The sequence below is a fragment of the Prionailurus bengalensis genome, chromosome A3 (assembly GCF_016509475.1).
Source record: "Prionailurus bengalensis isolate Pbe53 chromosome A3, Fcat_Pben_1.1_paternal_pri, whole genome shotgun sequence".
NCBI lineage: Eukaryota > Metazoa > Chordata > Mammalia > Carnivora > Felidae > Prionailurus > Prionailurus bengalensis.
The window spans coordinates 72,579,038-72,603,261 of record NC_057354.1 but is presented as its reverse complement, the minus strand read 5'-3'; the positions used below and the strand labels follow the sequence as shown (position 1 = coordinate 72,603,261).

The 24,224-nt window shown below is 38.3% G+C and overlaps 2 protein-coding genes across 8 annotated transcripts in view; one reads left to right on the top strand and one right to left on the bottom strand.

The window, feature by feature from the left end:
• The window catches only part of ERLEC1 (endoplasmic reticulum lectin 1), a 31,453-nt gene extending 19,805 nt beyond the window's left edge, over positions 1-11,648 (bottom strand). Inside the window, exons 1-6 of one of the 3 annotated variants that reach the window (XM_043603376.1) lie at positions 11,296-11,648; positions 4,974-5,078; positions 3,258-3,338; positions 2,205-2,282; positions 2,006-2,069; positions 1,465-1,499 (exon numbers count right to left, since the gene is read on the bottom strand). In XM_043603376.1, the coding sequence (XP_043459311.1) occupies positions 1,465-1,499; positions 2,006-2,069; positions 2,205-2,282; positions 3,258-3,338; positions 4,974-5,078; positions 11,296-11,457 (525 nt within the window). In that variant the 5' untranslated portion in view covers positions 11,458-11,648. The remainder of the gene's footprint in view (positions 1-1,464; positions 1,500-2,005; positions 2,070-2,204; positions 2,283-3,257; positions 3,339-4,973; positions 5,079-11,295) is intronic. The other 2 variants (XM_043603378.1, XM_043603377.1) reach the window with 2 other exon arrangements.
• An 83-nt stretch (positions 11,649-11,731) lies between these two features.
• Positions 11,732-24,224, top strand: part of ASB3 (ankyrin repeat and SOCS box containing 3) — a 118,068-nt gene continuing 105,575 nt past the window's right edge. For 3 of the 5 annotated variants that reach the window (XM_043603375.1, XM_043603373.1, XM_043603374.1), the window contains exon 1: positions 11,735-11,834. The gene's annotated coding sequence lies outside the window, so the exon portion shown is untranslated. Of the gene's footprint in view, positions 11,835-24,224 lie in introns of all 5 variants that reach the window. The other 2 variants (XM_043603372.1, XM_043603371.1) reach the window with 1 other exon arrangement.

The following is a 24,224-nucleotide window of genomic DNA, read 5'->3' as shown; positions in this document are numbered from 1 at the left end:
GTAAACTCCTATCTCAATCTATTCAAAGCCAGTAAAGGACAAATGAAGAAATTTTCATTGAATGGAGGAATAAAATAGATCACCTCAGAAGACAAGGATTATTAAGGAGCTAGCGCCTATATTTTATTTATGTAAACCAAAGAAAAGTCCAATATAACGGGCCTAAAAAAATATTGTTAATGATATCCCCAAGCAAGCTCTTTGGAGGCAGGGAGCTCATCTTGTATCACTTTGGTACCCTGTCAGTGCCATCTCCAAAACAGGAAATAAACAAATGTTTCTAGGGACAAATATTTTGATACTTCTTGTAAGCTCTTTTCATGCTACTATCTAGAATTAGAAAATCCTGGGTTCCGAGTCAAGCTTTGAATTTACCAGCTTTCTGACTTTGACTAAATTCCAATTTTTGTCATTTGTGAAAGGAGAATAATAATACATACTCAAAGGTTGGGGGGAAAATTAAGCATTACCTCTTGTTACATGCCTGGCACAGTACCTGGCTTATAAATTGGGGCTCAGTAAATGTTAGTTTTCTTCCCTTACCCTTTTCTTCCTCTTCCTTTATCATTTCACACTTTGAATTCCATCTTGCTATCCTCCAGAGCCACAGTAAATAAATATTTTATCTCAAAGGTAGTCTGCAAAATTAAAATCTTTTAAAATAGCAATGTTTTGTGTGTCTATGCTTAGCTTATCAATTCCCCCCAAAGCCACCCTTTTCAAGTTACAGGCATTCCTTTGAAGGTCTTTGCCATTTCACTTTACGTCTAATAGAAGTATCGTTATGATATGAAACCACTTCTAGAAATATCCTCTATCAATAGGTTATATAACTCTATGGGAGTGCTTAGGATTCAGAAAGCATTCCTTGAACTATAGGGGCATTTAAAAATTGTGATTAGGTACCCTAAGGAATCATTCTTTTTAAACAATCCTATTTGTCAGTCATCAATTATGCATTCACATTTGATAAACACTTATGAAGTGCCGATATTAATGTTTGGCACTCTGCTTTGCATTGTGGGGTAAAGAGATAAAAGACAGTCCCTGCTTTGAAGATGCTTGCAGTCTGGTAGCTTGTGTAGTTTATCTGTTTTACCCATGGGAGATAGAGACCAAACAAGGGAAAAGAAGCAAAAGCTCTAATTTATAATTATTTCCAATGTTAAACACAGGGAACCACTGCTAAGCCTCGAAGTGATACACTGCTATTACGAAAAGTTTCCCAGATATATCTTTGGTAAATTTTTTTATTTTTCTATGATCTTAAAAGTAAATAAAAGTATCACAGTATAACTTTTCTCAGAAAAACCTAACATACTGAAAATTTTCTTTGACCCAATCCTTTGGGGTATGCAATAGGTAAAGAACACAAGACAAAATTCTGTCATTTGAGTTGTGTAAGTTCATGCCTCACTAATAATAGATGTTAAGAGTGAAAAAAAATCAACACTTGTCACTTGCCTCTTTTGATTTTTCTTTTTCATCTGCTTCTTGATCTGTGGAATAATATAAAAGTAAGGTAGGTGTAAAGAATGACCAGGGACTTATATATAAAATACAAATGACTTAAGTTTTCAATCACCCTTTTAATTTTAAATTTCTTTCTAAAGAAGATCCTAAACATAAATATAATTTTTATCTTACAACTTTTATTTTATTTCACAATTGCAGGGATACATCTACATTTCTATTTCCATAAATAACAACTATGTTAAACCAAGGAAAAGACTAACACTAACACTATATAAATGTAACATTAACGTGTATTATCTTAACAGATTTAATAGAATTGATTAATAGGTAGCAAAAAGGATACTGTTTGTTGAGGTCGAAAATAATGAAAAAAATCTCTTTGAAAAATTTTTCTAAGAGATTGTTCAGAAATTTATTTTAGTGTTTTAAAATTCATCCAGTTTCCAACAAGATCTTTTAAATTCCAATTTGAGTATATACGTTCAACCAAATTCCAGCATTACTATCAAATCACTCTGTAGAAACAAACCTTTTTCAGATAGAAGGTTCTTAGCCAGCATATTCCCAAGGTAGTACTCGTGAATATTTACTTTCTATATTTGGAAATAAAATAAAAATACAGTAAGTATTTTGCAACTACCAAGAATATAACTTGAAAATCATCAATCTAATTACTAACATTCTCATTTTCTAATGTTCCATACTTGATGTTTTGAAGAAAAACGTACCTGACCACTTTCTTTCTCTTCATGATATTGTCGAATGTGTTTTCCGTGACATACTTCGTAAGTCCAATAAGACTCAATCTAAGAAAAATGGATGTATTTACACTTACAAAAGCCACATAACTAACTCAACTGAATTACTTTCTTCTATTTTATGTAGTTGAGTAGATCTCCCTCAAGATTTAGAGTAAGCTTTCATTAGGTGAAACATTATTATGCCTCAGAAAAATATGAAATTTCTGAAGCCATATTCACTGTTTTCACTAATTAGCTGTATCTGAAAACTCTGTGAAGGTCTAGAATACATGTGGGATCTGTGATAACTATTAGCCTTAGGGACTATTTTTGACATAGTCAAAAAAATAACAATTAGCATTTTTTTAAATTAAAATTGTATATTGGGGTGCCTGGGTGGCTCCAGGCTCTGAACTGACAGCACAGAGCCCAACACTGGGCTTGAACTCACAAACCATGAGATCATGACCTAAGTCTGACACTTACTAAGCCACCCAGGCCCCCTGTGGCTAAGCCTTGTTTTAGGCATTAAGAATAGATCAGGAGTAGGGGCGCCTGGGTGGCTCAGTCGGCTGAACGTCCAACTTCAGCTCAGGTCAGATCTCATAGCTCATGAGTTCAAGCCCTGCGCCGGGTTCTGTGCTGACAGCTCGGAGCCTGGAGCCTACCTCAGATTCTGTGTCTCCCTCTCTCTCTGCCCCTAACCCACTCACATTCTGTCTCTTTCTCTCTCAAAAATAAACATTAAAAAAATTTTTTTTAAATTAAAATTGCATATAAGGAAACTTTCCTTTGAACTAGAAAACGTTCAAAGCAACTTGGTAAGTGACATTATTTGAAATCAGTTTTAATGGGTGTTTGCTGCATCTACTATCCAGGAATTTAAATGAACAAAATACTATTAAGCAATATGATTTGATTTACAACTAACTTAAAATTTGACACAACATAATAAAAAGAAATGTAGAATTATTTTTAAGGGTCTATTGGCTATTTGGAAATTTATTTTCTACTTTTATTAAGTGAACATAAAATACGTACTCTGTAGGAACAACTGCTTTGTTTAAATAGTGGCTCCAATAGTTCTCTTGGATTAGGGCCTTTATAATCCTTTTCTTCTTCCTATGAAAGAACTAGGGTTTAATACTTACAATTATTCTAGAACTTCACCCAACTCTGCTGTCTGGGTATTAACTCATTGTCCAAATCACAAATGCTTGGGAATAAAAAAGGAAAAAAAGTCAAAACTTTTAATAAGAGCCTATGGTTTGCCACTTCTTTCAAAAGAAATGATGTATAAAATATGGAGCCATAGAATAATCTTCCATTCTTTCTTCTCTTAAAAAAAAGGTTTTTGAGTATCAGTTTCCTGAACAATTCTTATAAACCTATTTCAGAAGTTTTAAATACTTGCATCCGAACAGATTCTACCTATGAATGCCTCAGAGTAGTTGAATCTTGGAGAATCTTGCAAAATGTATGGGAAAGTTTTAAGGTACATCCCAGTTTCCTATATATTTTTACATCTCAGACTTGAATGCCATAGGCATATGTGTATGACTGCACACACGTGTATATTATGTCTTTAGAAGGTTTAAAACGAAAATGAAACAGAGAGCTGTCTTTCACAGATTTCAAATCTGAACAAAACCCAAGAAAGCACTCATTGAGTTTGTAATGTTTCCATTTTACAGACTGTGAAAATATTATGTAATTAGCTCAATAAATTTACTGAGTGGAAGTACTGAGTTTCAAATTTGTTCAAGGTTCCACAGCTAACCAGAGCCTATACCTCAGCCTCCTGGCTCCTAGGCTGGTGTCCTTTTCATTTTACCATGCTGACTCTCCTGTTTCATCTTGAAAGAAGTCATTGCCTTGAAGGATGGATAAGAGGTAGTTAGGGCATTTCAGGAGGAAGAAATGAGCATGAGCTAAGGTAGGGAAAAAGTATAGGTACCTATAGATTTATTAGAAATTCTTTATAAAAAATGTCACATATACATTTAAAAATTATGCTGTTTCAAAACCCTCATTTCTATAAAAGAAGCAAGCATGGAATTAGATTTTCATTCAAAATATTAATAACTGGTTGCTAATTTTTCCTAGTTGAACTGTAAAATCAAAGAATTCAAGAATAATAAAAGTGATTACTACTTTTATGGTAAACAGGATTACTGAGAAACCTGTCATTCAGTTTTTTTTTATGTGCATATTTTGTATTTATTGCAGAATTATTTATAGCATCTAAATATGGAGGCAATCCAAGTGCTCATCCAAATATGGATGAAAAAGATGTAGTATACACATACAATGGAATATTAGTGAGCCATAAAAATTAACGAGATCCTGCCATTTGCAACAACATGGTTAGACTTTGACGTTATTATGTTAAGTGAAATACATCAGAGAAAAACAATTACCATATTATTTTACTTATAAGTCAAATTTAAAAGCAAAACAAACAAAAACAAACATACAAATTAAACCAAATAGAATCATAAATACACAGAACAAACTGGTGGTTGCCACATAGGAGGGGTGGTGGAATGGGTGAAAGAGACAAAGGGCATTAAGAGGTACACACTTCAGTTATAATATAAATGTCACAGATTAAAAAAAAAACTATATAATAGGGAATATAATTAATAATATTGCAATAACACTGTATGGTGTCATTCAGTTTTAAAGTATGTGTTTGCAATGTTTTAAAGAATATCTTTGGTGACAGGGATTATCAATATATTTATAAAAAGTTACCTCATCCCCACTTGTCACAAGGGGCAGAATGCATTTATATTTTTCTTTATGTGTAGTTGTCATGATGACATAATTATCCTCTTTATACAAAACTCCAGTTGTAGGCTAGAAAAAGAACAAAAAATACATATTATTTTCTCTGGTTAAATTGTAGTACATTGAATAATTTACAGTCTTAGTTTTTTTAACTTATTTATTTTGAGAGAGAGAGAGAGAGAGAGAGAGAGAGAGAGAGCGCGAAGGAAAGAGAGTACGCACAGGGGAAGGGCAGAGGCAGAGGGAGAGAGAAAATCCCAAGAAAATCCCTGTGCTGGCAGTGCAAAGGCTGAAGTGGGGCTTGATTCGATGAACTGCTAGATCATGACCTGAGCTGAAATCAAGAGCTGGATGCTTAGGGGCGCCTGGGTGGCGCAGTCGGTTAAGCGTCCGACTTCAGCCAGGTCACGATCTGCGGTCTGTGAGTTCGAGCCCCGTATCAGGCTCTGGGCTGATGGCTCAGAGCCTGGAGCCTGTTTCCGATTCTGTGTCTCCCTCTCTCTCTGCCCCTCCCCCGTTCATGCTCTGTCTCTCTCTGTCCCAAAAATAAATAAACGTTGAAAAAAAAAAAGAAGAGCTGGATGCTTAACTGACTGAGCCACCCAGATGTCCCAATAATTTACAGTCTTAGGTCAAAGTAATTCATCATGTCAACAGAAAAATTTTTAAATGTATTTCCAAAGGCAGGGAAAATATTCTATATATTAAATAATAATAAGGACAAAAGGAGGATGACATACTTTATCCAAGTGTTATAACAAAAAAATGAACACAACTGAAATTTGGAGTATAAACGAAAAACTGGTAATGCAACAGACTGAGGTTAAAATACGGATTAAAAAGCATTAAGAAGCAATGAATATACATAGATACACCATCGCTAAATACTTATTACTTCTATTAACAATTACCATCTATATGTGAAAATCTACAGCACTTTACAAATGTACTCTCAATTTTGTCAGATGGGACACTTGAAGATAACATAGCGCATTCTTTTTCACATTTGGATAGCAACAGCCTGATGCAGGGCTTGAACCCACGAACTGTGAGATCATGACCAGAACACATACATTTAACCGACTAAGCCACCCAGGAGCTCCAGGATAAAATACTTTTAAAATAAAAATCACTAAGAATCCTCTCTGCTTAACTTTTTTTTTAGTATACATTTTGGGTCAGCAAATACTTTCTGTAAAGGGCCAGGTAGCAAATATTTGGGGCTTTCTTTTTTTTTTTTTAAGTTCATTTATTTATCTTGAGAGAAAGAGATAGAGAGAGTGAGAGCAGGGGAGGGGCAAAGAGAGGATCCCAAGCACGCTCTGTGTACTCGGTGCAGAGCCTAACACAGGGTGCAAACTCAGGAACTCCTGAGATCATGACCTAAGCCGAAACCAAGAGTCAGATGGTTAACTAACTGAGACACCCAGGTGCCCTTTAACATATTTGAATCAGCTTTTGTTAGCCTTTTTTTAGATTACTATATAGGCTCCTGTATTGTGACGAAAGATCCTTGTTTAAAAGACCATTGTAACTGAGAGCTGCAAAGCCAAATTTATGATAAAGTGATTCTTAGAAACGTTTATTTAGTTGCACCAACAAATTGTTATAACATTTATAATGCCTTTTGATGTTTTTCAGATATATGCAGAATGTATGACAGTGTCTTGTTCAAAGCAGGATTCACATTTGCTTACCAATGGCTGGCCTGAAGTCTTGCCAAATCATCCCTTTACTGTAGTGAAGACAACCAGTATAATAGGGAAAGATAGGATAAAATAGGCAGAGAGGGAAAGGATAGGACCTGAGGTTGGGTGGGGTGGGAAACTTGTATTTTGGAACAATGCTGGGAGTGTCTGACCACAGCAAACACCCTCAGGCATAAGGTTCCTCTTAAGAATGCAACAGACACCACCTACTCCCCCTCAGGTGTCCCTAAGGAATTTGACAAAAGACCTAAGTAGAAATAAGTATGAGACCATAAATGCGTAACCCATAATGATATGGCCATAGACCACCCCTCATACAGTGGAAACAAGCCAATCAGGAATGGACAACCCAGAACCTAGAGCTATCAAGCCAATGAGGGTAGGACCTGAGAAGGAAGGAGGGGGACTTGTATGGGGGTGATGACCAGAACCTTACAAAACAGTGTGAAACCACTATTGTTGGGTATTCACCTTTGAATACCCCCTCTCTGTAGAGACAGCTTTCCTACTATTCTTACTTTTTTTTTTTTATTAAAAAAAATTTTTTTTTCAACGTTTTTTTGTTTATTTTTGGGACAGAGAGAGACAGAGCATGAACGGGGGAGGGGCAGAGAGAGAGGGAGACACAGAATCCAGGCTCTGAGCCATCAGCCCAGAGCCTGACGCAGGGCTCGAACTCCTGGACCACGAGATCGTGACCTGGCTGAAGTCGGACGCTTAACCGACTGCGCCACCCAGGCGCCCCATACTATTCTTACTTTCTAATCTGGAGTCTATACTAAACTTTCCCCTACTGCTCATTCTGTGTCCACCTTTTCATTCTTTGAAGTGGTGAGACAACGAATCCCAGGTATTGAGGTAAAAAAAAATCCTGCAGCACCAGTAGCATATGACTTAATTGTATTTACCTCTATTTGTGAAGTACCTGCAACTCTGATGTTCAAAGTTAAATTGGGCAGCAATATTGACTTGTTTACTAAACTGTTCACCAAAATACTAACAATGGAAAAAGCAACTAACTGCTTGTTTGGAATTACAGCAAAGGAAGGAAGACAATCCTTTTTTTTTTTTTTTTGTAATGAAAACCACTCTTGGGGCTTTATGTTTATATGATAAAGAAATTCATTCCTCTTGAAAGAGGATTTCAGCTACCTCCATTTTGACCTCAAACTTTTTAGTTGGGTTTTCCTTTCCAGCTTGTCTCTTGGCAAAGCATCCCCAGGAACCAAAACTACTCTCAAACAGTAAGGACTGCCCTGGGCCAGCAAGACCTCACCCATGATGGACTCCAAGATATTGATCGATTTGACTTCCAAAGCCTACTTGCACATATCCACCACCTTTGCCCCATATTTCCCATATATAAACCTGACAGTATTTTTGGCACTTTGGAGACAGTCTTTGAGAAGCTAGTCTGCTGTTTTCAGCTGTTGGCGTCACTGAAATGAATTCCTGTCTTGTTTCACCACCACTCATTTCTCTGCCTTTGGATTTTGTTAGGGGTGAGTGGCTGAACCTGGTCTGTTTGGAACCCCCGGGGTCAGGTGCTTTTGCAACCCTGCGCCCCAGCTATGTTCTATTCTATTGTTTTTAAGGTCTAAGTAAGAGGTAACAAGAAATAAAAGCCATCACTTGTTAGAAGATGAAAAGACTTCTCTTTCACTAAGTTTTGGAAGAGCAGGTTTCCTCTTGAATAAAACAGACCAAGTAGCAATTCTTCTATCTGAAAATTGCTGAAATAGTCACTTATTGGGATCACCAAGTAAAAATTTTTAACAAACTTTACCCTACATTTTCAAAAAAAATTACAGGGAAGTTAACCTTTCCTGATTTTCTAACTTAAAAAACTTTTTTGATCTAACAAAAATGTTTCTTTTTGATTTAGTAAAAGAGTTAAGAAAACAAAATACTTCTGAATATATCTAGATAGGGAAAAAAGTTGTTGCATATAACTTAATACCCTAAAGTATTTTCAGTGTAAGAGCCCCTATTAGTAATCTGATAAAAATCAGATTTTAATATAATGAAACTAAACCAAGGGGGTATGGTACTTTAAGGTTAAGGAACTTTAAAAATATGTTGGCAGGGGAGAAATGCTGAATGTTTAACAAGGGTCTGGAGGAATTAAGATAGAGGATAAAAGACAAAAGTATCTTGATAGAGGCTGTAAAATAAACTCAGTGGCACAACTTGCCAACATATATAACATGCTTAAATAGAGTTGGTCACCATTCTTCCCAAGCATAGTGTCTGGGGGAAGTTTGAGTGGGAATACATTTCTATGTTAACAACAGAAGAGAAAATTAGACTTGTTTTGTGGTTTTACTTTGGTGAAATCTATGAACTCTGTGAAGTAATAAATTGTTGAGCACTTTAATAGACACAACGATGGTAGGTATTTCAGAAGAAAAATACACACACACACAAAACTGAACGCTAAAAACCAGTAAACAAAGAATATCATAGCCATTAATTAATGAACATAAATGTTAAAAATATGTATTCCTTGTTGGTGCTTAATAATTATTCTAAGCAAATATGAAAGCGAGATTGTAAAGATTATGTATTGTTTTGATATATCTGAATGGGGAGATGATTTAAAGTACAGAACAATTTTAAAGCTAAAAAAAAAATTCACATCTTCTAATCCAGTCTCTTCCAACTTCCGATTGTAGAGAGATAAAGGCCCTTATCCTCCTTCATACAGCTGCTTGTTTACGTATGTCCAATCAACTGGCTCATAAAAGAAAATGACAGTGCCAGGTGAGGAGGGCTGTAGTGCCAGTTACATAAAGTAGGAAGGGAAGCCTTAAGATTATAAAAATACTAAAACAAAACCCAAAGGCCAATGATAATGACTCCTGGGGTTTATTTTTGCATGAAAGCCACAGACCTTTTGCCAACTCACAGAAAAATGTCCCTAGATTTTTCTCAAAATAACTTAAAAAAAAATTCTTCAGATATACCCATCTTAAATTATGTTGCACTGTCAAAAAGAATTAAAAATTCAATTTCAAAATAAAATTGATAGATATGTGAAAGGTTGGTACAGGATAAATTTAATACAGATCTTCCATAACCTCTTTCAGCCAGCACACACCACTGCCAGAAGAAAAATGAAACAATTTTGTAGTAACCTTGAAAAAGGCTGATTTTAGTCATCCACCTAACACATCAGTAAGTTTTGAAGGCTGCATATCAGTGTGCGTTTTTTAATTAAAAAAAAAAAACCAACAGGTGCAAGAGTAAAATATTTTAATGACCACATTGTTTAATACTTGACATGTTCATTTTGTGTGCTCTTTTAAAACAGTAACAGAGGTTGGACTAAATAAATTATGCTCACCTCAAGACTGCTAAAGTTATGTCTCACTTATAATACACTTTTATGTAAGTATTTTAAAGTAACAATATTTAATGGAATTAACACAAATATAAACCTGGCTTCCCAGAGAAATATTTACTTAGATAAGTTTCAGAATCACTGAACTACCATAACAGGAGAACTGAAAACAGAGGGATGGAGAAATAAAGTGTGAAATACTCGCAAAAACTAACATCTGCAAGTAGAAATCCGTTGTGGTAACCATGACATTTGTTATCCTGGTAAATCTTGCTTGCGACCACTTATTCTTGTTTCAGTGAAGTAGTAATAGAACAATATGGTAATAGAACAAAATAGTCATCCCACATGGAATGACTGCAGCTAACTGGAGTAAGAATTAAAAAAAAAAAGCTTTTGTATTTTCCAAGACTTCGATTTGAAATAAATAATTACTACACGGTAAGTATCTTAAGTGTAGTATCTTAAGTGTGCAATTTATTGGCCTACAGTGGTAGGAAGACTTTTCAGCAGAGCACTCCCCAAAGACAGAAGGACTGTAAATTTTCGTTAACTGTTAAGTTATAAATACGTTCATCACTCTAGGAAAACTGACCATAAAATCTCATGTTCTGGGGTCTTACGTATTACGACTGCAATACATTAACACGGTAAAGGATATTCTGAATAGAGCGTCGTTAACATCCCACAGGTCAAATAGCTCTCTCAGAAACAACTTTGAAGGAGACAGAGCTGTGCGTATACACATATGCACGTGTGTGTATACAAGATAGATATACCGAGTGTGAAAGGGAACTCATATCTGCAGTGTAACCGGTTGTGTCGATCCGGTTGTGTGCAATACTAAAGGAGAGAAGGCGGCTGGTGGAGGAAGAACTGCAGCTGACTTTCTAAAGAGAAGATTCAACGTAAGCGCCTGAATTTCCAAAAAAGCTGCTTCCGTGGGGTGGGACTGTTGGTAAGCACGGTCTAATGAGACAAATTTAAAAGGGGGAGAGCAGGTAATCTCTGAATCGCCAATGCTTAGCATGGAGGACACAACTACATAGTGTGTTCGCTAAACACTTGCTGTATGAATGAATGGATGAGAGGTAAATGAACCTTTGGATTAGGGAAGGGGGCAGGCGCCTGCAGAGGTGGTTCTGGGGGAGCAACGCGCAGGTAAGGAGAGAAGGAACCAAACTCTAGTGCTAGGAGGGAGAGAGATAGCTACAGGATTCGCAAGGGCACTGACCAGAGAGAACTCGGTGCCGGGCCAGTTGACTCGGAAAGGGATGTCATCGCTGAGCTGGGGGAGCGCTCGGCCGCCGCCGGACGCCTCTAAGAGGCCGCAGAGGACCAATAACACCGGCCCGCCTTGGACCAGACTACGTGCGCCGCCGCCTCCTTCCTCCATCCTCCGCTGCCGATTTCTCCAGCCGCCGCCACAGCCTCCTCTGCCCACAGAGGAGAGGAGGGGGAGGAGGAGGAGGCGGCGGCAGGACTACTAAGCACCCAGGCAGCCGGGGGCCCAACCGCCGCCACGTCTCCTTCCGGAGAGCAGGGCAACGCCACCTCCGCCCCCTTGGGCCTTCCGCCACCGTTTCCGGGGCAGGCGGCAATCAACATCCGGGGCCGCCAAGCCGTCCGCCTACGGAAGCCCGGACGCCGGTTGGCGTTCTCGCGGTTGCGGGGAGAGGAAAAATCCAACATCGTGGCTTCTGGGGAGCGGACTTCAGAAGACCGCACTTCGGACCAGGCCTTTCCGCGCAGAAGTGGCGGCACCGAGAGCCGGTGAGTCCGGGAGGCTGCAACCGCCCTCTCCTGCCACCGGCCCGGTTTCTAGGGGTGGGCGGCGGCTTGGCCCGCCCTGGAGCGGAAAGTAGAGAGTGAGAGTGGCGGGTGTAAATTTTGGATGCCAAGATTCGAGGTGGAGATGAGAAGTGAGAAGTGGCGGTGTTCCTGGCTGATCTATCCTCCAGCTGCTTTCCTTTCTCCTTTTCTCCGCACGTAGCGTCTCTGCGTTTCATCTTTCCCGCTTGAAGCTTTTCTCCGCCTCTTCTACTCTGGGCTGTAGTCATCTCAGTGCCTTGCAGCTGCTGACCAACGCAGGGCGGTTTGCTCACTGTCTCTGCAGTCCTAGGTTAGGGGATACTGGAGCTGAGGAATCCTGTCTTCCCTCAGTAAAAGAATGCTGTGATTCTCCGAAGTTGGTATGGACGCAGACTCCTCGTGAAGAGAGCAGCTAGACATCACAGCCCCTGCATTTTCACCCGTGGGGCTTCTCCTTCATTCCAGGGTTGACGTATAGGGTTGTTGTGTCATCATGGAAACTGATAAATTTCCTTTTTTTTTTTTTTTTGTTATATCTTATTTACTTTTTAATGTTTATTTTTGGGAGAGGGAAAGAGAGAGCGCGAGTTGGAGAGGGGCAGAGTGAGGGAGACACAGAATCTGAAAAGGCTTCAGGCTCTGAGCTGTCAGCACAGAGCCCCATGTTGGGGTTGAACTCAGGAACTGCTAGATCTTGACCTGAGCCGAGGTTCGCCGCTTAATGGACTGAGCCACCCAGGCGCTGCGCTGATGAGTTTACTTATGTGAAGTTCAGGGCCAAGAGAATGTGAGGTTATGAACTCTTGACTGCATTCAGAGTAAGATAAAAAATTTTAAGTTCCCCTCCCCATGCCATGGTTTTCATTTCCAGTATATACTAGGTTATACAGTGGTAGCTATGGAGCACCAAGAATTGTCTTTCTGGAGGTGGGTACAGCTAGAACTCCTCAAATTTGAACCAAATTAAAAAAAAGCAGGAACGGCAATTTTTCATCTGAAAAATTTCCTTTTTCATTTAAAACATAGGGAATGCACAGTATCAAAATTACTTCTGTCTAGAATTGAGGTCTTGTTTATTACTTTATTTATTACTTATTAGTGTTTAATATGTGCCAGACCAGTGGGTTTGGTAAAATAATAGCAAATAAGTGGGTCTCTGTCTTCTGTCCCCCATAGTCTAGCAAGGGAGATTACACAAATAATTGCGACCTATTGTGGTAATAAAATAGTACTTAACATTTACTTAGCATTTATTCTGTGGTAGGCACTAGTCTAAGTACTTTATATATATTATGAAGCAGGGAGTGTATATTATACAGTAGAGAGATGTGAAAGTGGAGATATGAAGAAGGAAGTGAGGGAGGAACTCTGGGGTTGGACAGGAAAGACTTTCCAGGAGAGGTGACTGTAGAACTGGGGCTTTTAAGGACTTATAGAAGTTCAGCAGGCAGATGGGGAAGTGCATTTCAAGCATAATTCTTTCTGATGATCCATTTGGACCTTTTGATGTAGTCAGAGGGCAGGATAAGATGGAATTAGGAGCAGGAGATTGATACTACAGAGGAACAGAGGCAATCAGTTTGTATTGATAAGGGAACATAAGGCAGGCTGAGGGCAAAGTACAAGCTAGCACACCCCCTGCCCCCAGCTGGGATATGTATGATATACCTTGGAACTCCCACTACCCAAAAACAGGAAAGCAGGAAAGGGCAAAAAGCAAATGGTTTAACTGATAAGAGTCCCTACCAGTTGACGAGAAAAAGGCAATCCCATCCTTGGCTAAAGAAAACTCCCTACTGTCTTGATTTTAATGCTTTGCTGGAGACAAAAACAACCTTAGCTTGACAATAGCTAGGCCTCCAGGAATCTGTGAGTCTTTAGCATATGAAAGTCTTTTTGGAAACTTCCCTTCGGACTATACCTCCCCCAAGTTCAAGGTATATAACCTGTCATTCTTTACAGCCCCAGTGCAGCTCTTTCTGCCCATGGGTCCTGTACTTTAATAAAATCACCTTTTGCACCAAAGACATCTTTAAGAATTCTTTCTTGGCTGTCAGCTCTGATCCCCCGTCACCCCAAAACCTTATCAACATGTTCTGCAGAAGTGTTTGAGTTTTATCCAACAGGTCAGAATTATTGTAGAGTTTTTGCATTGGAATCATCCGATGTGATTTCTGTTTCTCAAGTATACAAACAAAGACTAATTCCAAATGGATTAAAGATTTCAATGAATCACACACAAAAAAGAGAAAACAATATAAGAAAATTTAGGAGAATAATTAGATAATCCTTGTGAGTAAAATAGGACATCTTTCTGTCATGAAAGAAAAAGACGAGCAGGGGCACCTGGGTTGAGTGTCTGACTTCAGCTCAGGTCATGATCTCATGGTCCCGCATCAGGCTCTGTGCTGACTGCTTCGAATTTTGTGTCTCCCTCTCTCTCTGCCCCTCCCTTGCTCATGCTCTGTTTCTCTCTCTCTCAAAAAATAAACGTTAAAAATGAAACAAAACAGGGGCATCAGCTGGCTATGTTGGTAGAGCATGTGACTCTTGATCTCAGCGTTGTGAGTTTGAGCCCCACTTTGGCTGTAGAGACTACTTAAAGTCTTTAAAAAAAAAAAAGAAAAAGACATTTAACTAATAAAAATTAAAAATACTTATAAGGCTCTGGTTTAGTCTCTGGGGCTATAATAATGGAATTTGGCTCAATAGAGCTTATGTTCAAGTAAGGGGGGCGGGTGTCTAAATAAATAACACATAAGTAAGAAACTCTTTGGTGATGGGGTTTTGGGGTGATGGTGGGGGGTTTGGAGCCTATGGCCAAGAAAGAATTCTTGAAGATGTCTTTGATGCAAAAAAAGGTGATTTTATTAAAGCATGGGGACAGGACCTGTGGGCAAGAAAGAGCTGCACTGGGGTTGTGACAGGTAACTGATTTTTTTAAAAAAAGTTTTTTTTTAAACTTACTTATTTTTGAGAGAGAGAGAGAATGTGAGTGGGGGAGAGGCAGAGAGAGAGGGAGACACAGAATCCAAGCAGGCTCCAAGCTTCAGCACAGAGCCTGCCGCGGGACTGGAACATACATACTGCGAGTTCCTGACCTGAGCTAAAGTCAGACACCCAACCAATTGAACCACCCAGGCGCCCTGGGTAACTAATTATATATCCTAAGGTTAGGAGGGAGTATGGGATAGAGTAAGTTTCTAAAGTATTTTGGAAGCAAGGTTTCCAGGATCTTGAGGGGCTAGCTCCTGTTAGGAAAATGAATTTATTACGGTGTAGTAAAACCTCAGTCATGAGGCCCTTCAGATGTATATCAGCCGGCCCGTAAGCTTGGAGTATGATTGCCAGCGTGTATTGTGGGGGAGTTGAGATCAAGGAAGTTTCCAAAGAAGTTTTTATATGTTAAAGTAGACTTAGAGGATCCTGGGGGGTCAGGGTAATGTTAAGCCAAGGTTCCCATTTACTCTGTTTCAAAGACTTGTCAATGTGCTGTAGGCAGTAAGGGAATTTAAATTTTAGTTTGCCTTAGTTTCCCACATTACCATGGCAAGCACTTAAACCCCTTTCCTTTGTTCTTGAGTAGCCAGGAATGTCTGAGGAATATCACACATATTCCACCTGGGGGCAGGGGTGCTCTTAGCCTGTACTGTGCCCTCAGCTTGCTTTGTGCTCCCTCATCACCTGGTTTGTGTCCACTAAATGTTACTAACAATTCCTCCCACTCATGTGGCAACTAAAAATGTCTGCAGATACTGCCACATGTCCCTTGGCAGGAAAAATGGCCCATGATTGAGAACTGCTGGTTTAGACTCTTAAATGAAACTGTGAATATTCATGATGAATTTTTAGGCAATAGCTCACTGATTGCAAAGATGTTTAGGGGCAAGCAGGAGACCTTCCTAGCACTTCAGAATTTTGTCAGAGTAGTGAATACCTGCTCTGCTTGTAATTCAGATGGTAGTTTGCATTGTGTCTTTGGTATTTCATAAGTCACTTAATCTTACCTTGCACTAATGTCATTATTATACACATAGGTTATCATCATAGAGGATTTCAATATAAATATGTAGAAGATTATTCTGAATCTGTTAATCCTATCATAGCCTAGAAATTGCTATTCTGAAAAAAATAGTCAACATTTTCATTTAATAGTCTTTTGACTTTTTCTCGTATAAATATGGTATAGAATATGTAATTTTAAATTTCAGTTATTTTAACTTTTGATTTATGGATTACAGAAAAATCCTCCTTTATTTGGCAAAGCTACCTTTTTCTGTGTACAATGCAGTAATTTTCAGCTAGTTGCAGAACTGCAGATCTGGGGAGGGGACAAGAAAGTTGTGCAGTTATTCATCTAACATATATGATTTTGGGGCACTGTCCCAAGTACTAAGGGTGCTATAAAATGATGTGGATACAGATCAAGTCCATCAGAATGTTACCACCTAGAAAGGAGATAGGACTTGTATGTAACTAATTACATTAAAAGTGGGGAGTGTTAGAGAAGTACTATACAGATAAAGTATTGTGGACATTCAAAGGAGGGAGTGATTACCTCTAGCAAGGGATGAGAGGAAGGAAGGGTAGAAACTAATAAAGTAGTCCTGGCATTTGTATTGGACCTTCACAGATGGTAGGATTTGGATTTATAGAGCTTGGGAAAGGCCTATTCTAAGTGGATGAAAGAACATGAGCCCAAGACCTATTGAGATCAAAAGTAATTTGGTTTGAGTACAGGAAAGAAGCTTGGGAATGACATAAGGAGTTTAATATGTGTCAAGGGTGACATTTTACCCTGGTGGGAAAAGGATTTAAAAAAAAAATTATTTAATTTGAGAGAGAAAGTGTGTGTGCTCAAGCAGGGAAGGGGCTGAGAGAGAGAGAGAGAGAGAGAGAGAGAAGGAGAGAGAGAATCCCAAGCAGGCTCTGCGCTGTCAGCACAGAGCCTGATTTAGGACTTGAGCTCACAAACCATGAGATCCTGACTTGAGCCAAGATTAAGAGTTGGATGCTTAACCAACTGAGCAACCCAGGTGCCCCAAAAGGATGTTTTAACTAATAAATACTGCGAGTATAATTTGCTATCCACATATAAGAAAACCAACTAGATCCCTTCTTCACAAAATACACAAAAAGTAAATTGTAAAGGGGTTTAAGATGTGTATCTATATGAAGAAATTAGGAGAATATTTATGTAACTGGAGTAGAGATGACATTTTTTTAGTAAGATAGGAAATCTAGATACTATAGAAGGAAAGATAGACCTGCTATAATAAATGTCTTAAAATTAGTAATTTCTGTTAAAATATGCAAACCTTTGGCTTAGTGATTTTATTTTTTGAATTTTCTCCTTTAAAACAAAAGTCCTAGGGTGCCTGGGTAGCTCAGTTGGTTAAGTGTCCGACTCTTGATATTGGCTGAGGTCATAATCTTGAGGTTCATGATATTGAGCCCCACCTTGGGCTCTGCTCTGACAGCATGAAGCCTGCTTGGGATTCTCTATCTCCACTCTTCCCCCACTCCTTCCCTGTGTTCTTTGTCTGTCTCAAAAGTAAACTTAAAATATTTTTAAAAACAAGAGCCTTGATACATAAGGATGTATGTACAAAGGTATTCATTGTGGTATTATCTATAATGGCAAAAAAACCTCTGGATATCTGAATTCCCACCATTAAGGCTATGGCTGAATAAATGATTATATACAAACTTTATGCAACTGAAGAGTGAGGGGCGCTTGGGGGGCTCAGTTGGTTAAGTGTCTGTCTTCGGCTGAGATCGTGATCTCATGGTTCATAGGTTTGAGCCCCATGTCAGGCTCTGTGCTGACAGCTCAGAGCCTGGAGCCAGCTTCAGATTCTGTGTCTTCTTCTCTCTCTGCCCTTTTCCTGCTCACATTCTATCTCTCCCTCAAAAATAAATGTTAAAAGATTTTTATAAAAAAATAGCGAGGTGTTAGGAGCAGAGGCTCTATTACCTAACCATATGTCTGACCTTGGGAATGTTACTTAACCTCTTCAGAACTCTGTTTTCTTATCCTTCTGGTGGAGAAAATAAGTAGTAAGATGTAAGAACTAATGATGATTCAGTTTTATTATATATTCTGTTCATGTAACAGATGTTGTGTCCAGGCTCTATTTTATTTTTTTTATTTTTTAAATTTTTTTGGTTTAATGTTTATTTATTTTTGAGACAGAGAGAGAGCATGAATGGGGGAGGGTCAGAGAGAGAGGCAGATACAGAATCGAAGCAGGCTCCAGGCTCTGAGCTGTCAGCACAGAGCCCGATGCGGGGCTCGAACTCACGGATCATGAGATCATGACCTGAAGTCGGACGCCCAACCGACGGAGCCACCCAGGTGCCCCCAGGCTCTATTTTAATAAGCACTTTATATTAACTTATTTGACTTATTCCTCATATTAACCCAAAAAGTAGGTTTTATTATTTTCCCCATATTACTGATGAGGAAACTGTGATACAAGTTAATACTATATTCTAATATAATTTACACATACAAAATTATATATATATGCCAAGCTGTAAACAATGCTATAATAAAAATATAAATTTTTTTTAGTTGAAAATTTTATGAATCACAAATGAGAAACAGACAGTTGGGCTTTGAGTTAAAAGTTACCCCAGATCTCTTGTTTCTCATTTAGACATAAAAAAGGGCAAAACCAGTAAAAACAACGACATTTGCTCAGCTGAACAGCTGGTGTGCCGTCTGAGGTTGTGTAGCACTAATTACTCCAGAGGCTGCCGAAGAAGGTAATTGCCCTTTTCTCTTCATTTTCAATACTGATTTTTTCTCCTTTCAATTCCTTCTTTGAATATAATTTATTCTGCAGTAATAAGAAAGAAGACATAGGAGAACTGGGATGCACATTTTGGGAAAGATAAAGGAAAAGAAAAGCTTTTGGTTTTTAGACATTTTTTGGTTAAAATATAACACACAGGTGACAGAATACCAGCAAATACACAGGTGCAGTTGTGAATATTGTATTTGTTTCTTAGGCATAGGAGGAAAAAAGGAGAGTGGAAATTTGATTTCAAGCTAGCATGATTCTTTTTTTAATCCCATGCTTTATATTTTTAAGTTTTTACTAAGAATTTTCTGTAAGAATGAATTAAAAAAAATTTTTTTTTAAGTTTATTTATTTTGATGGTGGGGGGGAAAGGGCAGTGATAGGGGGAGAGAGAGAATCCCAAGCTGGCTCTACAGTGCAGAACTGGATGCAGGGCTTGATCTCACACAGTGTGAGAGCTGAAATCAGGAGTCGAATGCTTAACCAACTGGGAGCCACCCAGATGTCCTGTACAAGAATGAATTTTTAAAACTCCAAGTATACAGCAACAGCTGTGTACAATAATACCTATGTTGTATTCTCGCCAAGCCTAAGAAATAACCAAATCCAAAATGTGGCACCTTGAATAAGACCAATGGCCTGGATGTTGAAAAAAGTCAATGACTAAGAATGAAGAGACTCCTATATAACCTAAGATGTATACTACTATCACATCTTAGAAAAATAACAATGATTTCAATTTTTACTGTTTATTTACCTTTATTCCCTTTCCAGTCAAAGTTCATGACTTGCGTTTGATTGTTGTCTTAAAGTCTACCATAGCAGCCCCCCTTTGCCGTATATTTTAGGGCGCACCATTGTTTTTTGTTCTACTATGAAAGAAAGTAACTGCTGCCACTTAAACTTATGATGTGCTATCTAGTTTCAGGTGTACTCCAGTTGCTCAATATTTTTTTAATGTTTATTTATTTATTTTTGAGAGAGAGACAGAGAGAGAGTGAGCGTCTGAGCAGGGGAGGGGCACAGAGAGGGTGACAGAGGACCTGAAGTCGGCTCCTCACTGATCAGAGAGCCTGATGTGGGGCTCGAACTCATGAAATGCGAGCCCAGGACCTGAGCCGAAGTCAGAGGCTCAACCGACAGAGCCACCCAGGCACCCCTCTAGTTGCTCATTTTTCATGGTTGCAGTGTCTTTATGAATTTCTTTTAGGATAGCACTTATAAATTTTAAACATTTATCTTCTGTTCCCAGAAATAGCGGTACTTCCTTCAGGTTAGTTGTTTATTTTCATCCTTTTCTCTTGTGCCTTTGCTTTTCCTTAAAAAAAAAAAAGAAAAGAAAGAAAAAAAAAAGAGTCTTGAGCTCTTTGTAAATGAGCATGGTATTAATTGCTGGGCCTCACTTTAGGGTCCATGGCTGAAATGCAGGAAAAGAGCTGCTTCTCCCCTGTCTGCCTCTAGCCTATGGCCAAATAAGGAAGGCTTTGTTGGGGAGTATGAGGATGCTCTAATGCTTTCAGGGTAGATTGCTCAATTAAGAAAAACAAATGTGGTTTTAGCTAGAAACCAACACAGTTGCTGATAGACTTTCTTTGTGTAAAGGAATGGGGTAAGAGGTTTGGCTTGGCCGTTCCATATACATATTTTAATCATCCTGATTTTAATCCTACAGCCCCCTCTTTTCTATTCCTGTTTTCATGTTTGGTAGTTCTCCAGGTTCTGCTGCCAGCAATGGCTTCTCCATGGGTGCAGCCTTCTTGTGCCTGTGTGCATGTTCTAGATTGAAGTTTTTTTCTGCACTGGCTTAATCCCCAGTATAATCCCATCTGCTTTTTCTCTTCTGGAATGAATGAATACATTTTAGTGGAATTTTGATAGAAGTGGAGGAAAATTAATGTCCTTAGTTTATCTCACACAGAGTAGATAATTCATAGATATTTGTTGAATAAATCGATTAATGCTGTTGAGAAAACTGGGCAAAGCATACTTTTGTTTAAGTTAAAAAAATTATGGCTGTAGGATATGGATAACTAAATGAATCCTTTTTCTTTTCTTTTTTTTTTATCCTTTAATTGATTCTATTTTAGGAGGAAATCTCATTGAAGTTAAAACACCAGTGGAGGTACAAAATGAGAAAGCTGCCATCTCTCACGATTTTTTAAAAAATTAAAGCCCTTAATTTCATTTTGTTCCTTTTTAGTGTTTAGCATAGTGCCTGGCATGTTGTAAGTATTCAATAAATGATAGTTATTATTATTATGTTTGTTTAACTCAAACTCTTTTTGTCTCTCATTTTCATCATCCAAGAAAATGGGGATTAATATATGTAAAATACCTGGAACAGATTTTGGCATATATAGTATTTGCTACATAAGGTTAATTATTATTCTTTGATCCATGAACAACTGTTTATTTTTTTCTATGAGGCTTTCATTGATCTTAATTAGTTTTAATTAATAATTTGCCAGTCTGTATTCTGTTTGTATTAAAAAAATTTTTTTTAATGTTTATTTATTTTTGAGAGAGACAGAGAGCGTGAGCAGGGGAAGTGCAAAGAGTGAGAGGGAGACGCAGAATCTGAAGCAGGCTTCAGGCTCTGAGCTGTCAGCACAGAGCCTGACGCAGGGCTCGAACACGTGAACCATGAGATCATGACCTGAGCTGAAGTTGGATGCTTAACTGACAGAGCCACCCAGGCGCCCCTGTATTCTGCTTGTATTTTATGTCACAGTCTTTATGTTGAATTAAATTGATTTGCTTTTTTTTTTTTTTAAGTTTATGTATTTTGAGGTGTGGGGAGGAGGGCAGAGAGAGAGGAAGAGACAGAGAATACCAAGCAGGCTCCCCACTGTCCCTACAGAGCCTGATGCAGAGCTGGAACTCAAAAACTGAGATCATGACCTGAGCTGAAATGGAGTCGGCCTTTTTACCGACTGAGCTACCTAGGCACCCCGTGGTTTGCTTGATTGTATGTCTCTCCACCAAATGTGGTTCTTTTTTTTTTTTTTTAATGTTTATTTCTTTATTTGAGAGAGAGACGGGGGGGGGGGGGGAGGGGGTGTGGGGAGGGCAGAGAGAGAGATCACAAGCAGGGGAAGGGCAGAGAAAGAGGGAGATACAGAATTTGAAGCAGGCTCCAGGCTCCAAGCTGTCAGTGCAGGGCTTGAACCCATGAGATCAGGACCTGACTTGAGCCAAAGTTGGATGCTTAACTGACTGAGCCACCCAGGTGCCCCACATTTGGTTCTTGATAGCTGGTAACTATCTTTTTTATTTTGGTAGTCTTGTTGCATAGTCATGGCTTGCCACATAACATGAGTCCCTCATTTTTGCTGGGTCTTAATTGATGAGGAGGATAGTGTGACTGGAGCATGGGGTAGGGTGTATTATTGGGAAGTAGAATGTGACAAATATGCTGATAACAGATTATAAATAGTTGAATAACAGATAAAAGAATTTGAAGTTTAGTATGCAGTGGAAGGCATTTTTGATTATTGATCAGGTTACTTTCCTATTTTACAAAGATAATTGAGTGCAGAGTAGAGAATATATTGGAAAGAAGAAAAGAGATTAGAGGTTAAGTTAGAAGGTGGCTCCAGATATAAGGTGCCCCTACAATGAAATGTTATTCTCTTTGGGCCTTATTGATATCAGGTGCTTGCTTAGTAGTGTCTGGTGCATTAATCATAAAGGATGAAACTGAGATCTTTGAGTTAAATCAGGAAGGATTATTGGAGACTTGAGACTACACTGATTATGTGAGCACAGCAAGAGTAAAAGGAGATTGGAGGGGCATTAAGAAGAGTTGATAAGGAAGTAGAATATGATAGTTAAAAAAAAATCTGTTACACACACACAATGGAATATTACTCAGCCATAAAAAAGAATGAAATCCTGTCATTTGCAAGAATGTGGGAGCTAAAGAGTATTAAGCTAAGAAAATAAGTCAGAGAAAGACAAATATATGATTTCACTCATGTGGAATTTAAGAAATAAAACAGATGAACATAGTGGGGGAAAAAGAGAGGCAAACCAGGAAATAGACTCTTAACTCTGCAGAACAAATTGAGAATTTTGGGAGGATTGGTGGCTGGGGGAATGGGTTAAATGGGTGTTTAAGGAGTTGCTTAATGAGGATTAAGGAATGTACTTGTGATGAGCACTGTGTGTTGTATGGAAGTGATGAATCACTAAATTGTACACCTGAAACTACTGTTACACTATATGTTAACTAATGGACTTAAATAAAAACTTGAAAAAAAAAATTCTGTGAAGGATAGGAAAGTTGAAAGAATAAAGAAAATTACAGGGTCAAGTGGTGGTTTTTCCAGTTACAGGATGTGTGTATGTACGTTGTTAAAGTTTTATAAAGACAAGAAGGTTCAGTGCAATTAAACCACCAAGAGATTAGTGCTAAACTACATAATATTTGAGAGACAGAAAGAGTGCAAATGGGAGAGGGGCAGAGGGAGCAGGAGACATGGTATCTGAAGCAGGCTTCAGGCTCTGAGCTGTCAGCAAAGAGCCCGACATGGGGCTTGAACTCATGAACTGTGAAATCATGACTTGAGCCGAAGTTGGATGCTCAACCGACTAAGCCACCCAGGTGCCCCAACTATATAATATTTTAGAAAGGGAAAATGAAATTTAAGAAGAATGAAAACACCCTGAAATTCACTAAAGCTTATTTTCATCATATAAACTTGACATACAGAATAATAATTTTAGTAGTTGTCTCTGGAGGAGTTAAAATTTAAAAATTACAAAATCATTCCACTAATTTTTGAGTTTTTAATATATGCTTAGGGTGAATTTATTTTAAGCCTTTAGAAATGCATAAAAAGAGATTGTTAAGAGCTGAATAAATACACAGAAAATATAGTCACAGTATTTCTGGTGAGAAAAGATAAGCATAATTGGAATATTTCATATGTAGATTTCTTTTAAGTTTGTTTATTTTGAGAGAGAGTGCACGTGCATGCGCATGTGGCAGGGGCAGAGGGAGAGAGAGAGATTGTCAGTTCAGAACCCTATGTAGGGCTCAAACTCAAGAACTGTGAGATCATGACCTGAGCTGAAATCAAGAGCCAGAGACTTAACCAACTGAGCCACCCAGGCACCCCTCATATGTAGATTTTTAACATATGATGAGGGGGAATTAAGAATTGTAAGTGCATGTATCATATGACTGACTTTGAAAGAATCAGGGATGGTAAATTATAGGAGTATGATGCATTGATAGTCATAGCTGCTCCCAAGTTATAATTTAAAAGCTATGTATCCATGGAAAAGAGAAATCTAATAGAATGAAATGTTGACTATAAAATGTTTGAATAATATCTAATAGATCAAATATGGTTCTTAAATTACAGGCAGGATTGATCTCATAATGAATCTCAAAGATACTAAAACCATGGTAATCTGAATATATAATATAAAGTAATATTAGGTAATACATATTATTACATCAGGAATTGTATAATGCTTCACACATGTTAAAATTAAATAAGCACCTTCAAAATTTAAAATAATCATTTCAGGT